Source organism: Phodopus roborovskii, unplaced genomic scaffold (assembly GCF_943737965.1).
Source record: "Phodopus roborovskii unplaced genomic scaffold, PHOROB, whole genome shotgun sequence".
Classification (NCBI taxonomy): domain Eukaryota; kingdom Metazoa; phylum Chordata; class Mammalia; order Rodentia; family Cricetidae; genus Phodopus; species Phodopus roborovskii.
In genome coordinates, this window is record NW_026126470.1 from 3,407,079 (window position 1) to 3,420,707 (window position 13,629).

The window sequence follows — 13,629 nt, forward strand, 5'->3', positions numbered from 1 at the left end:
AGCTCAGAAACAATCAACCAAAAAAAGCAAACAACAAAAACCTCAACCAACTTGCATTTTGCTGCCGTTCTGAGAGCTGAGACATGCCACCTGTACCAAGGAGTTCCCGGTATTATGCAATAATGTTCTTCCTACTAGAAATTACCATACAAGCAAAAGGATTCTTCTTATCTAAAAATGTCCTGTAGACAATGGAAACAATTCTAAAGATATTTAATGCTTTGATGTCTTTTTCTATGAGTAGTAGAATGCCTAGACTGCCTTATATAATTTTAATAGCATAGGATTTTTACCTTAAAGATTAAAAAAAACTACTATTTAATTTTTTAAATTGTGCATATGTGTCTATGGGACATGTGCATATGAGTGCAGCTTCCAGAGGCATTTGATACCTTATAACTTGACTTACAGGCAGCTGTGGGTTGCCTGACATGGGAGCTGGGGATGAACACTCTCCCTCTGGAGGAGCATTCTGTATTCTTCCCCACTGAGCCATTCACTCATCTCCATATTTTTAAGTTTTTATTTGTGTTTGAGAATTTCATATGTGTGTATAGCTTGTTTATATTAATCTCACCTCCTACTCCGTCCAGTTTAAATCCTTTCAAACTCTCCAAAATGTCTCCTCCATTTTAAGACTAGTTTTCTTGAGTTTGAATTGTATATCTATATTTGCTAGAGCAAATCACATTGAAAGAAGATCTTGAGATTGTTTTATTCATCACTTTCCAATGATTTAATGGTGCTTTACTTCTTGTGTATTTCTTTGTGTGTGCATGTGTGAGTATGTGGGTACACATGTACATGTGTGCCCATGTATACTGAGGAAAGAGGTTGATATCAGGTATCTTTTGAATGCCTCTCCACTTTATTTTGTTTTTGGGGGTGAGGGGACAGGTCCTTCTCACCAAACTTGGTGCACACAGTTGGTTATGTAGTCTGAAAGCTTCAGGAATCCTCCCATCTCTGACTCATTGAGAATTACATGCTTATACTACTTGCATTTTCTTGTAAAGGTTCATTTATTATTATTATTATTATTATTATTATTATTATTATTATTATTATTTTTGTGTGTGTACGCATGTGTGTTTGTGTGTGTGTACATTCATGCTGATGCCTACAGAGGCCCAAAGAGGGCATGTGTTCTTAATCTCTAAGCTATCTTCCCAGCCCCATCCATGCCTGGCTTTTAATATGGATTTTAGGGATTTAAAGTGAGCTTCCCCAGGCTTGTAAGTAAAAGGAAAGCATGCTACTGGCTGAAAAAAATATCTCCACACCTTATTTAGCTAAAAACATTTTATATAAATAGTGTATAAATGCATGCTACATATAAATCAGCATATACATAATAAATGATGTGTGTTTATTACTGAGCTACTCATTGTTCTAAGAATACTCCATTTCTTAATTAGTTTCATCCTCATGGCATTTCTATAGAGCTTGCCATTACCAGCTCAGTTTAATAGGTAAGATTTCTATTGTATTGAGGGTTTAAGCAGCATAGCCATGGCTTGAAACAACAGCTTCCAGAGCCCAAATATTTGTCTATGTGGATGAATCTAAAATGACACTGGAATCTCCATTAGTTATTTGGATAGCATAAAAAGTCACCATAAATCTTTATGTCTTCCTACAAAACATTCTGGAAAGGAATTATAGATTATGTCCTTTTGTGGCTCCTGGACCATCATACATACATACATACATACATACATACATACATACATTCATACGTTCTATATGAACAGCCAGTAGATCGAAAGGAGAGCAGTTGGAGAAATCTTTAGATTTTTTCCTCTTCTCTACCCCATGATCATTTATAATAAGTTCCTTATAATCATTTTAAGACTCTATTATACATGTGTTTTTAAATTCTTTTCCTCATAGTCTCATATGGGAATTAAACAGACAAAGTTTCACACTTGTAATTTCACTTGTAAGAGGCATGTATGAAAACCTTTGAAGGTGGCAATGTAAAAACACCTTTGTTTCAGGTCCTCTGGGGAAGTCTTTGGGGGTACTGCCACATCCTGAATCTTTTAAGAGTTCTTAAAAGGCTAGCAGAAAGCTCTGCATTTCCCAGTGGTCATATGGATGTTGTGGCTTCCAAACTGTTTTTTTGGTTCCATAAGCGTTATGAAATATAGTTATCCAGTTTTCTGTATTGTTCCCTATCAGAAGAAAATCACCAGTATGTTTAAAATAAAACAAAATTCTGCTCCATAAATTCAGTATATCCTAGTATGGCAGAATAGAGACTGGATGTTGAAATTAACATATAGTATTCGTTATTCTTCTCCATACTCCATCTTCTACCCTGTTCTCCCTTCGACTACCCAGTTTGATTCTTCCTGTTCCATTATTTCTTTCCCCCTCATACTACCTGTATTCTCTATTTCCCTGAAATTCCCACAACCACAGTCTTTTATGAGTTTTTTTTTAATGTCTATGAATAGTTGAAACACGTATATCTAAAGAATCAAAGCTAACATCCACATGTGAGAGAAGAATACACGGAATCTGTTTGTCATTCTGGATCTGGGTTGCTTCACTCCAAATAATTATTTCCAGCTCCATCCATTTGCCTATGAGTTTCATACTTCCTTTCAGCTGAATACTATTCCATTGTGTATATGAGTCATATTTTATTATCCATTCATCAGTTGGTAGACATATAGGTTGTCTTCTTTACTTGGCTATTATACATTGAGATGCTGTGGAATATTAGTTTAAAAGGTGTTACATTTGTTTATGCTATGGAATATTTGTATAATGATGCCAAGATGTGTTGCATTCTTTTATGTTGCATTTGTTTAACTCTGTGAAGCTGTGTTACTTTTCCTCCTAAAACACCCAAATGGTCTAATAAATAGCTGAATGGACAGTAGCAAGGCCAGGCTGGTGGAGAGAGAGAATAGATAGGAGGAGTAATCTTGAGAAGGGAGAGGAGTGAGAAAAGGAGAAGGAGAGGTAGATGTCATGGGTTAGCCACCCAGCCATGCAGCCAGCCACATGGTGAGGCGGGAAGAAACATATGTAGAATAAGGAAAGGTAGAAAGTGCAGAGCCAAAACATAGTTAAATAGAAATTGGGGGAATTTAAGTTAGAAAATCTAGCTAGAAGCAAGCCAAGCTAAAGCTGGGCATTAATAAGTAAGAGTAAGTCTATGTGAGATTATTTGGGAGCTGGGTGGTGGGCTTCCAATGAGTAAAAAACAAGCAAACAAACATCTACATTGAGAAGAAATGATAAATGAGCATGGATAGCCAAGTACATCTGTATTAGGATATAGAGTCCTTTGAGATACTCCTGGGAGTGGTATGGCTGTATTATGTGGTAGTTTTTAGGCTTTTGAGAAACCTCTACACTGACATCCACAGTGGCTGTACCAGTCAGATGCTCACCAATAATGAATAAGTGTCCCTACACCCACATCATCATCAATTGCCATTTGTTTGATTGTTGTTAACCATTTTGACTAGGGTAGGATGAAATCTTAAAGTATTTTTAGTTTGCACTCCCCTGATGGCTAAGAATTTTGAACATTATTGGCCATTTGCATTTTCTCTTTTAGGAGCTCTCTGTTTAGTTGCATTCCCTAATTTTTAATTGTTTGCTTTCTGTGTTTAGCATCCTCTGTGGATGACCTATAAAGAGCTGTGGCGTTCCTGCATAGAGTGTTTGGAGAACATGCTCTTGCCTCAGTTTTCTAGCTCACTCTTATACTGGATAGTGTATTTCTTCCCTCCTCCTCTTCCTCCTCCTCCTCCTTCTAAAATCTGTCTTTATTTCTATTTCTAGCCAAGTGCTTCCTGTCCAATACATGGCTTTCGAAATAAGAACCTGGATTTTTCAATAAGACCCTGGGACACTCTGGCAGGTGCCGAACAGACTCAGATCCCTGCCTATAATACCCACTACACAGGCTATTTAGGATGAACTTTTAATTCTAATGAGAAGACAATTGCAAAATGCATTACACATAATTAGATCACTGGGAAGTTGCTATTTATATCCAAATCTTTGCTGCAAGTTTTAAAAGATGTTTAAGCTTTCTTCCTCAAAGTTCGGTTTAGCTACTGTCTGCAAGCCGCCTGGGAAAGGGACCGTGAAAAGCCCACGTTGTGTCAGAGTGCGGCTTCCACTGTGCTTTGCCCTACAAAGGAAATGAATGAGTGCCAAATGGAGACGTATTTGTTTCAGGACTGGTGTCTCTCTTACTCATGTTCTTAAGTGGCCCAGCTGCCCAACAGGGCATGCCTTCCACCCTGCGGGAATGGCTCTCTGGAGGGGAAGAGGTACTAGAGTAGCCAGGTCCCGTTGGTGTTCCTAATTAGGGAAAAATCACAGCCACAAAATAACCTCAGCTGATGCCAAGATTAAATGCTGATTCACATGGAGACTCAGCTAAATTAGCAAATGGTGCAAGGCTGTTTAGAATTTTTTCTTTGTGAGAAGAAAATGATTCTTTGACAAATCCTTCAAAAGAATTGAGCGTGTCTTTAAATAGAACCAAAATAAATGGCATAATCTAGAATAATAAACAAGATCTCTAGGTGCTGGGTACGATTTTGGTGAGATTTTAAATAGCTATGTAAGATTTATATTTTTTAAGATTCAAACTTATTCAAATGATACTAAGATAAAAAGAAGCTTTTATGTTAATAAGAAGGCTTAGCCAAGGCCAAAGGCTAACGCTTTTTAAAGATTGTGAATAGACACACATAAATGGATGGGAGATTATTTAAAGGCTCTTTTAAAATTTTTTCACGTCTTTCTGGCAGACAAGAAAAACCTTAGAGCATGTTCAAGAGTTTGCTGTCAAATGCACTGTGCAGCCGCTTTCTCTCCTTTTTAATGTACCTTTGGACTATATAATGGCGGACACGCCCACTTCTAACCCTGAGCAGAACTTGGAAGGCAGAATGTGTAGCTCAGCCTGACACCGTGCTTTCTTTCTGAGTTTCAGGCTGCTGGGCGACCCCCTGAAACTTGCAGAATGTGTGCCCATCTTCTTGGGGAAGAGAGTCTATAGCCTTCCTTTAACTTACAGTGTTGGGCTTGGGGATGGAGGATAAAGAACCTCCACATTTGCAGTTGTTCCATTACAACAGATGAGTCTTACTTTCCAAACCCCACCCACCTGTGAGGAACCTGAGTCTATGGTCTGCCGCAAGGGATCATGCAACTTGTCCAGAACATTCTTTCATTAGTTTCTCAAGCCTAATATTTGCAAGTTTTAATAACGTCTTTTAGTTTAATGTATGTTCCTATTCTGACTTCTTAAAATTCCAAATGATACTTTGAACTTGTCTTCCTTAATTTTGAATCATTTTCCTGTTTTTTTAGAGTATTTTCCCTTAGGTAAGTCCAAGAACCAAAGCATGGACCTGCTCTTTTAAGCTCACTGAGTTTGAACACTAAGCAAGGGGACTGAATGCAACCTGGATCTTGATCTGGCTTTTGATAGATTGTAAAATACATCTTAAATGGATGTTTAAAAATAACCCTCAAAGCCGGATGTTGGTGGCACACACCTTTAATCCCAGCACTTGTGAGTCAAAAAAGCAGGTGGATCTCTGAGTTTGACACCAGCCTGGTCTACAGATCAAGTTTCAGGACAGGATCCAAAGCAATACAGATAAACCCTGTCTCGAAAAACAAAGAAGCAAAATATCCCCCAAACATAGCACTACCAACGTCATACATATTTTATCTACGACTATCAATTTTGCAAATATTTGACCTAGCACTACCAGTGTTGCAAGTATTTTAAAGGGGGGTAACGTGGTTTAATAAGGACCAGGAGAAACAAATAGGCCGAACAGATGTTTATTCAGGGAGAAATAACTTAAACAACCTAGACAGATGAACACCAGCAGGTTTCTGGCCACAAGGATGCCTCTGGATGCTCTTCTGTCCTGGGTGTAGCAAGCAAGAGAGCTCCAGGGGCCCCTTTCCCAGACCTAGTTCCCCCAGGTAACTGCGCCCCTGTCTCCACCCCTAATGGGCGTGGTCAGTGCCACAGATGAGGACAAAGTGAATATCTCACTACAGCACGGATTTCCTTTTAAGGGATTCGCTCTACAAGTCACAGATGTTGACTTCCTTGTGCTTTGGCTGGGTATACTGTCATCCTGTCTGTGACCCTGTCCCTCAATGCTTCTCTCACCAGAGGTTAACAGTCTTCATGGTGGCCTGCCAGGATCTGCCTGAGTCTGCAGCTTTGTTTCCCTTCTTCTTAGATACCATTCTCCTAGCTTTTCTTCTAAAGCCTGCAGCTGTAAACACTCTAGAGAAGGTGAGTTCTTTGGAAAAGGGTGGCAAACACCCCCTGATTAGGGACTGAAGTGGGTGGAGTGTTGCCATCATGCAGATAGCAAGGAAGGAAGAAACTGAAAGTTCTGCAGAGGCAGGGTGTACCTTTTTACTGTAGCACATCTGAGTAGCTTATTTGGAGCTTCTCATACTTTTCATCTTTTACAGTTCCCTTCAGCTCTTGATCTAAGCAGGCACATGGACACACTTAGCCATAATTCATCCTGGGTGATTGGCAGTATTTGCAAGTGCAAAATATAGAGCAGATACATACTCCAATTGATTAATAGAAGTTTTTCTACCTTGAAGATCTCCTACTTATAAAGTGTATCCTGTAAGTGTTTATACTAACTGCAATGATATTTTATTATGCAGTCTCCTTGGAAAATTAATTTAACAATTATCACCATCAGGAGAACTATTTCCAATAGATGTTGGTTTGCTGTAAGTGCCTGGGATTGAAATGTTTTAGGCCCATTCCCTTTAGCATGCCTGAAAATATGAAGAAACCAAATGATTTAATTTGATTTTTCTGAACTGCTGTTTGATCACATTTAACATTTAATGCATTCTTTTTTTTACTGTTGATTTCCCATGGTGCATTGAGTTCAAACAAAATGTTAAATTTCCTTAACATACTGTTTTCTCCATTCAAACCTGCCATGTAGTCACAAGCATTGATGTTATTTCTTTTCTGCATCCTCTTTACAGGCCCAGAGCGAACAACATCATTATCACCAGGGACGAGACTTCCTGCAGCTTCAAACTTATTTAGTTTAATTTCAACACTTAAGCCGTATGCTTCCAAATTCTTTTGGACTGAGTAAGACACAGTATATTTTCCCTAACTCCTTATCAGATAGCATTTCACATGAAGCAGAGAAAGGAAAAACATGGTAACTGTTACTCAGGACTGTGTGCAGTTGGAATATTAGCAACTTACACAAAGCCAGGTTGTGAACCCATTTGCTAGTGTGGCTAGCCAAGGGGCAGGGATGCATATGTAGAAAGATTTGAATCTTTGAATTTAAGGATGACTAAAATCAATTTCTATGAAAATAAACAAATAATATTACATATTATTAGTTATATACCTAGAAAGTGCACATCTGGCTTTTGGCTCTCCATGTGTTCACATTTACACTGTTTGACAGTTCCAGTTAAGCAGAGAGTCTAAGCAAATTGGCCATTTCCTTGGACCCTCACACATGTCACACAATGAAGAGACCCTTAAGGCAAGTGAGAAGAAGAGTCAGTCTCATGGTACAGACAGGCAAACTGAGAGACTCCGGAGTAGCATCAGCTTCTAAGACGAACCATGGAGGAAATACTAGGGAGATTTCCAATGCTCATTTTGTTTTCTGAAGTCCCACTTACTCCTGCGTGCTATTGAGCACAGATCAATGTATCCTAGTGTTTTTCTCTACCGTAGACTCAGAAAAATAACCCTTTGAAATGACCTTTCTAGAAATAAGAAATTCACGAATGATTGATGGTTGTTACACGAATACTGACAAGCTTGTCTATTTTCTGGGTCTCGTGATCCAGGGATTGTCCTAAGGCTGAAGTTATATGTCAGAAGTAAATGCTGTAGTAGAAATACTGTTGCTTAATAGCAGGATGGGATGCAAAACAACGGACCAATACAATCCTCCCACACAAAACATACCTGTAATATCTCATTTAAATTTCATTAACAGCAACCTATTTAGCATTGGCCCTAGAACAGGTTTGATACTTCTCCAATGACACAGGAAATGTCTTGAGAGAATGTCAAGTTCCTTGGCATATTATCAATTAGTAGACACCCAGCAGGCATTATCCTTCAGCTGGTTCTAGGAGTGTCCTGGTAGTTATGGGAAAGGAACATTGTTTCCTGTCCTTGATTTGATATCCTAACCCTGAATGAACATCCCCGAGCACATTACATGACAAGGGAATACTTCAGGGTATTAAATGTATTAAACAATAAAAGCTTCCTGTGATGACTGTATTACTCCTCTTAACACAAGATTATGAGGGAAATTAGCAAGAGTTGAATGAGAGAAATACAAATCACCATTGAAAATGCCGCAGTCTTTGATGTAAGGTAAAAGAACATACAGGTATCTTACATGAGAGGGCCCTGAGTCAGGAAAAGTGAGCTGAGTTAATTTCAGTTTGAAGGAACAGGAACAAGTTGAGATCTATAAATGTTTCATGCGGCAATTTTGTTTCACCTGATTTGTATGGAAGTCATGAAAAGGGAACAGAGTTTTTTTCTCCTCTGAAAGCTGGAGGCAAATTTGGCTTAAAGCCTAGCAGAATGGAATGCTGGGGCTCTGTCTCTGATCCTTCTCCGGGAGGAAGTTTTTGTGTTTGTGTTGTAGAAAGATCATCTTCCTTCTGTCATTCCCAGTGGCTAAATGACAAGGGCTATTTCAATTTTTTTTTTTTTTTTGCTAGTAAAGCTGAATAAATCAAATCAATGTTAAACTTCATAATGTCATTTCTGTCAGATACATCTAAATTCACCAGATTCCCAGTTAAGGACTGAACCAATAAACTAATTGTGTTTATCTATTCAGTTCTAACCAGCGAGATATTAATTATATAAACTAAAACTGCACTTTACAAATTGTAGTGTGACTCAATTTTCCCGAGAGAAACCACACACACAATGAGTATTTCACAGAGCCGATTGACTCATTGTAAGTTTAAAGAAGTTGGATGTTGCAAGTCCAAACTGAATATCTTGAGTTCTCTTAGCCCATGACTCTTTATTGTGCACATTGTGTGTCCTAATATTTCTGAGCCCAGGATAAATCCTCCGGGCTATAAAACAGATCCTTACCTTCTATCAACCTAAATGCGAAGACCACCATGAGATAACGTGAGACCTACGGCAGTCCCTGCTTTGCTATAACTGCCTGTCCAGTGCTTCCCTGGATGTGTTTAAAAAGTGCCTTGATCTTTGACTTCCTTGTTTTATTACTACAGAATTTCATGAGGGGCTGGAGAAATGGCTTAGAAGTTAAAAGCACTTGCTGTCCTTTCAGAGGTCCTGGGATCAGTTCTCAGCATCTACATGGCACTCACAACCCTCTGTAATTCCAGTTCCAGAAGACTTGGCCCTCTCATGGCAGCAGGCACTCATGAGGTTAACTGATTACACACACACACACACACACACACACACACACACACACACACACACTCATACACATAAAATAATTCTTAAAAGAAACTTTATTTAATTACTGTCTTTGTTGGAATATGGGGTTTGGGCAACCTAAATATGCAGTCCTGGGCCAAGGTCACTTATAGTTCTTTCCATATTAACCTACATCTCATTTTGTTTGAGATGAGGGCTAAGATTTTTCTACATTACCAGTCATTAGTTCTGTAAGCTTAGTTGATATAGGTTTCTTTTTTCCCTTTTATTTTGGCAGCAACAATAAAAATTCCCCATGTCATTCTCACCGCTCTATTTCTCAGAACATAAAAGAGGCAGAGCATCATCAGAATTAAAATTGCTAGTCTTTTCACTTACAGCATTCTGGCTCCCACTGTTATCAATAGTACTGTCATCCGTAAAGTCTCTAGGTGTAGCACCACATGGCAACAGTGAAGAAAATTACAATAAAGCATGTTTACTGACAGCTGATTTTTATATATTAAGATTAATTAAAAGGCAGAAAGAAAATATCAGAACAATTGCAAGAATGGTTAAGAAAAGCAAACAAATGTACATTTTGGGACTTTTTAAAAATTAAGAATTCCCAGCCTTTCCAAATGTTCCATTACCCTGATGGTAGGCCAGTCCTCTTGGATATACTTACAGCATTAGCATAACTTATACCATTACTATTAGTCATGATAAATACACAAAAATTTAGATTTAAAAAGTTGAGTCAGCATTTGCATAAAGTGCAAGGGAGGTTGGCATCATTTGGGGGATAGCAGAAGATGACTGCTCTAGACTTCATTGAGTGTCAGGAAGAAAGGATTTATTTATTATTAGTGATGCTGTGAATAACTCAAAAATTTCACTAAATTCTGAAATTGAAGTTCAGAATGTGAGATATGCTATATCTTACTTCATAATTTTGGTCATTACTATTTTTAAGAGAGGATTGAATTTTAATTTTCTATATATAATAATAATTATTATTATTATTGGTTTCTGGCTTTTCTTCAAATCATTTTCCTTTAGTAAAATGAAACTTTAATTAAATCTCTATAGACTTATCCAAATGACTCTGTCAACATCCTTAGTTTTCAGTTCTCTTTTGTGATCCATTCCCAGTGGCAAGGGCACTCTAGTTCTTGCTTATGTAAGCTCTATGTAAGCACTTGTACACTTGGGGTGCAAATCCTTTTGCCCCATTGTGATCCCATTTTCACTAGATACTACAGGCGCTCTTCCTGCATTGCAAAGAGTCACTTGCATTTCTTCTCAATGTCTTTTAGAAGTATTCATTTTTGTATTGTTTCCCTATCAGCTGTGAGAGTTATATTGCTTTCTATGGTGGTGGGTGGTGGAGAAATGTACATGGGATACCTACCAGCAGGAATCCTGGGGGGCAGGGATCCTCCAGCTGTCACTGGATGTGGGGCCTGGATGCTGTTTAAAAATCCAGCTCTCAGGAAGCTGGGGCAGAAGGCTTCCACCCCAATCGCCGGGAAGGATCCTTGGGGGGAAATAAAAATTGATGTTAATCAAAGGCTTATTCATGGAAAAGTTAGTGACCATTAACATGCAATTAAACCTATGATCAATAATGACAATAAGTCTCACAAAGAAATTACAAATTAAATGATTTGGAGATAGTTTTTTTTCTCATAAATTTATAAGATAATTCTATTATTTTTTGAAGAAAGCTCCACTTAGCTAGCTATAACTAAATATTTAGAAGCAGCAGAAAGCTATAGTAAAAATACTTCTTCCCTCTCCCACTCCCTCCCTCTCGCTTTCTCTCTCCCTCTACCCCTCTCTTTCTGAGACAGGATCTTTCTATGCAAACTTGGCTGGCCTAGAACTCTCTATGTAGATCAGGTTGCCTTCAAATTCATAGAAGCCCACTTACTTCTGTCTCTCCAATATTGGTATTATAAGTTATGTACTACTACACTCAGTCAAGATTTATAAATCTGCACTATTTCCAAGAGTCAGACCATGAAATGATGAGACAGACAGGAAAGGATGTCACTTATTTCATTTGCATCATCCACACCCACATGAATAATGAAGATGCTGAAAATTGTCCATTCTGCACCAAAAATAATAGTGCTTTATTCTGGAAATACCAATTCCCAGTGCCCTCTGTGAGTATAACATTTTATATTTATGCATATTTTTGAAATATGTACACACACATACACACATATAAAACAATAAACATGCACAACATTAAAATATTGTCAATTATTATCAATCAAATCCCCAAATTAATCAAAGTACTCTGGATATTGGAGGAGAAAAGAACATTCATCAAAGACCTATGCTTTTCATACAAAGAAACTGAGGTCTAGAGATGGGAGTGATGTCACAGAATTGACCAACTGTAAGAACAAACTCCACTGGGGAATGAAAATAAACAATGAACTAATCATTATTTGAGAGATGCTATCCTTTGAGTTGGAAATATTGAATTCTAAAATTCTAACATTGGATATTAATGTTTAGGGCTGGGTAGTGGTGCATGCCTTTAATCCCAGCACTTGGGAGGCAGAGGCAGGCATGTCTCTATGAGTTCGAGACCAGGCTGGTCTACAAGAGATAGTTCCAGAACAGGCTCCAAAGCTACACAGGGAAACCTTGTGTTAACAAACAAACAAACAAAACCACAAACAAAAAATTATGAGTGTTTAAATGACTTGAAGATAATACAATAACTCTGAAGAAAATTTAACATATATCCAATGTTAGTGAATGGATGAATGTGGCGAAAAGAGAAATTCTAATCGTGCAGAGAAATCCCATTTCACTGAGGGCATGTGTCTCATTAAGGCCTCTAATGAGCCTGCTAGGGGAAGGAACTGTACATGTTGTGTCCTAGAATGAGATTCATCCCATACTCAGGGTAAGCAAGTGCTGTGTTTAAGACTTTAGTCTGTCTTGTTGCTTGAGTGTAGATTTCCTCTATAGGCTTGTGGACGTTCTTAAACATCAGCTAGTTAGTGGTATGTCAGAAGACTGAACAATTTAAATATGGAGTCCTCCTTGAGGAAGTGGGTCACTATGAGAGCCTTGAGGTTATGAGTTGTAGCCCAGGTTCTGTCCACTCTGGAGGAACTGGGATTATTTTATACCACAACAGCTGTGCCTTTCTCGACCATGAAGGACTCTACCTCCTCAAATTGTAAGCTAAAATAAAAGAGTCTTTCCTTGTTTCCTCTCAGATATTTGGTCATATCAATAAGACAGGTAGGAACTAATATACTGTTTTTCAATACAAAAATCTCTGCCAAAAGTAGGTTAAAGTTGGAAGCATCTCTGTACTTGGAGAGGAATGAATAGCAGAGCTGAAAGTATTTCAATATTGAGACACGTGCCACAAGTATTCAGGAGTAGACCAGAGAAACTCTGTCAAAACTTCATAGAAGAGTGAAAAACATTTTTTTTCTTGGACTTCATAGAGTATTCATCACTGCTCACAGATAGCTCCCATGTGTTAGGTCTCCCCCAGAATGCATTTTCTGTATTTCAGTGCTTCATCAACACTAGTAACTAATGATGGCATTTCACTGAATGCCAGGTGGATGTTATCTTATATAGGCAAACAACATTATTATTTGAAGTCACAAAAATGATATTGTTAAAATAGAAAAAATAATTTTAAGAAATACAGATTTTACTATATGCTTTGAAACCTAAACAGTACAATTTAGCCAACAATGGATCTATTAAAATCAAATAATAGGAAGATTTGTTCAAGTACATTAGATCTCAAGAAAAAGAATAACCTAATCACACAGAACAAAGACAAGGATGTAAATGGAATGACCATGGAAACAACTCAAAACGAACCTATCCAGAGCAGGGATTCTGAGTAAGGTAAATACGCTGCACATTTCAAGATTTTGCCTTGCTTTTAGTATTTTTGACAACACCATAAAAACTACCAATTTAGACAAGATGCTCATTATGTTAACTTCTTGAAAAGAACTAAATACAAATAGTACTTTATTGCCATGATTACATTTATTACCATGTACTGTTGTGACAGCTGTCATATCTAATAGCAACTTTCATTTTCCTAGACTTACTGCACCTTTCATGATGACTTTTTCTATGTTTCTTTACCATGGTTGAAAATATCT

The 13,629-nt window shown here is 37.8% G+C and overlaps 1 protein-coding gene across 1 annotated transcript in view; it reads right to left on the reverse strand.

The window, feature by feature from the left end:
* Epha6 (EPH receptor A6) overlaps positions 1-13,629 on the reverse strand; it is a 769,688-nt gene that overhangs the window by 139,171 nt on the left and 616,888 nt on the right. Inside the window, exon 12 of the mRNA XM_051191720.1 lies at positions 10,872-10,997. Within this exon, the coding sequence (XP_051047677.1) occupies positions 10,872-10,997 (126 nt within the window). The remainder of the gene's footprint in view (positions 1-10,871; positions 10,998-13,629) is intronic.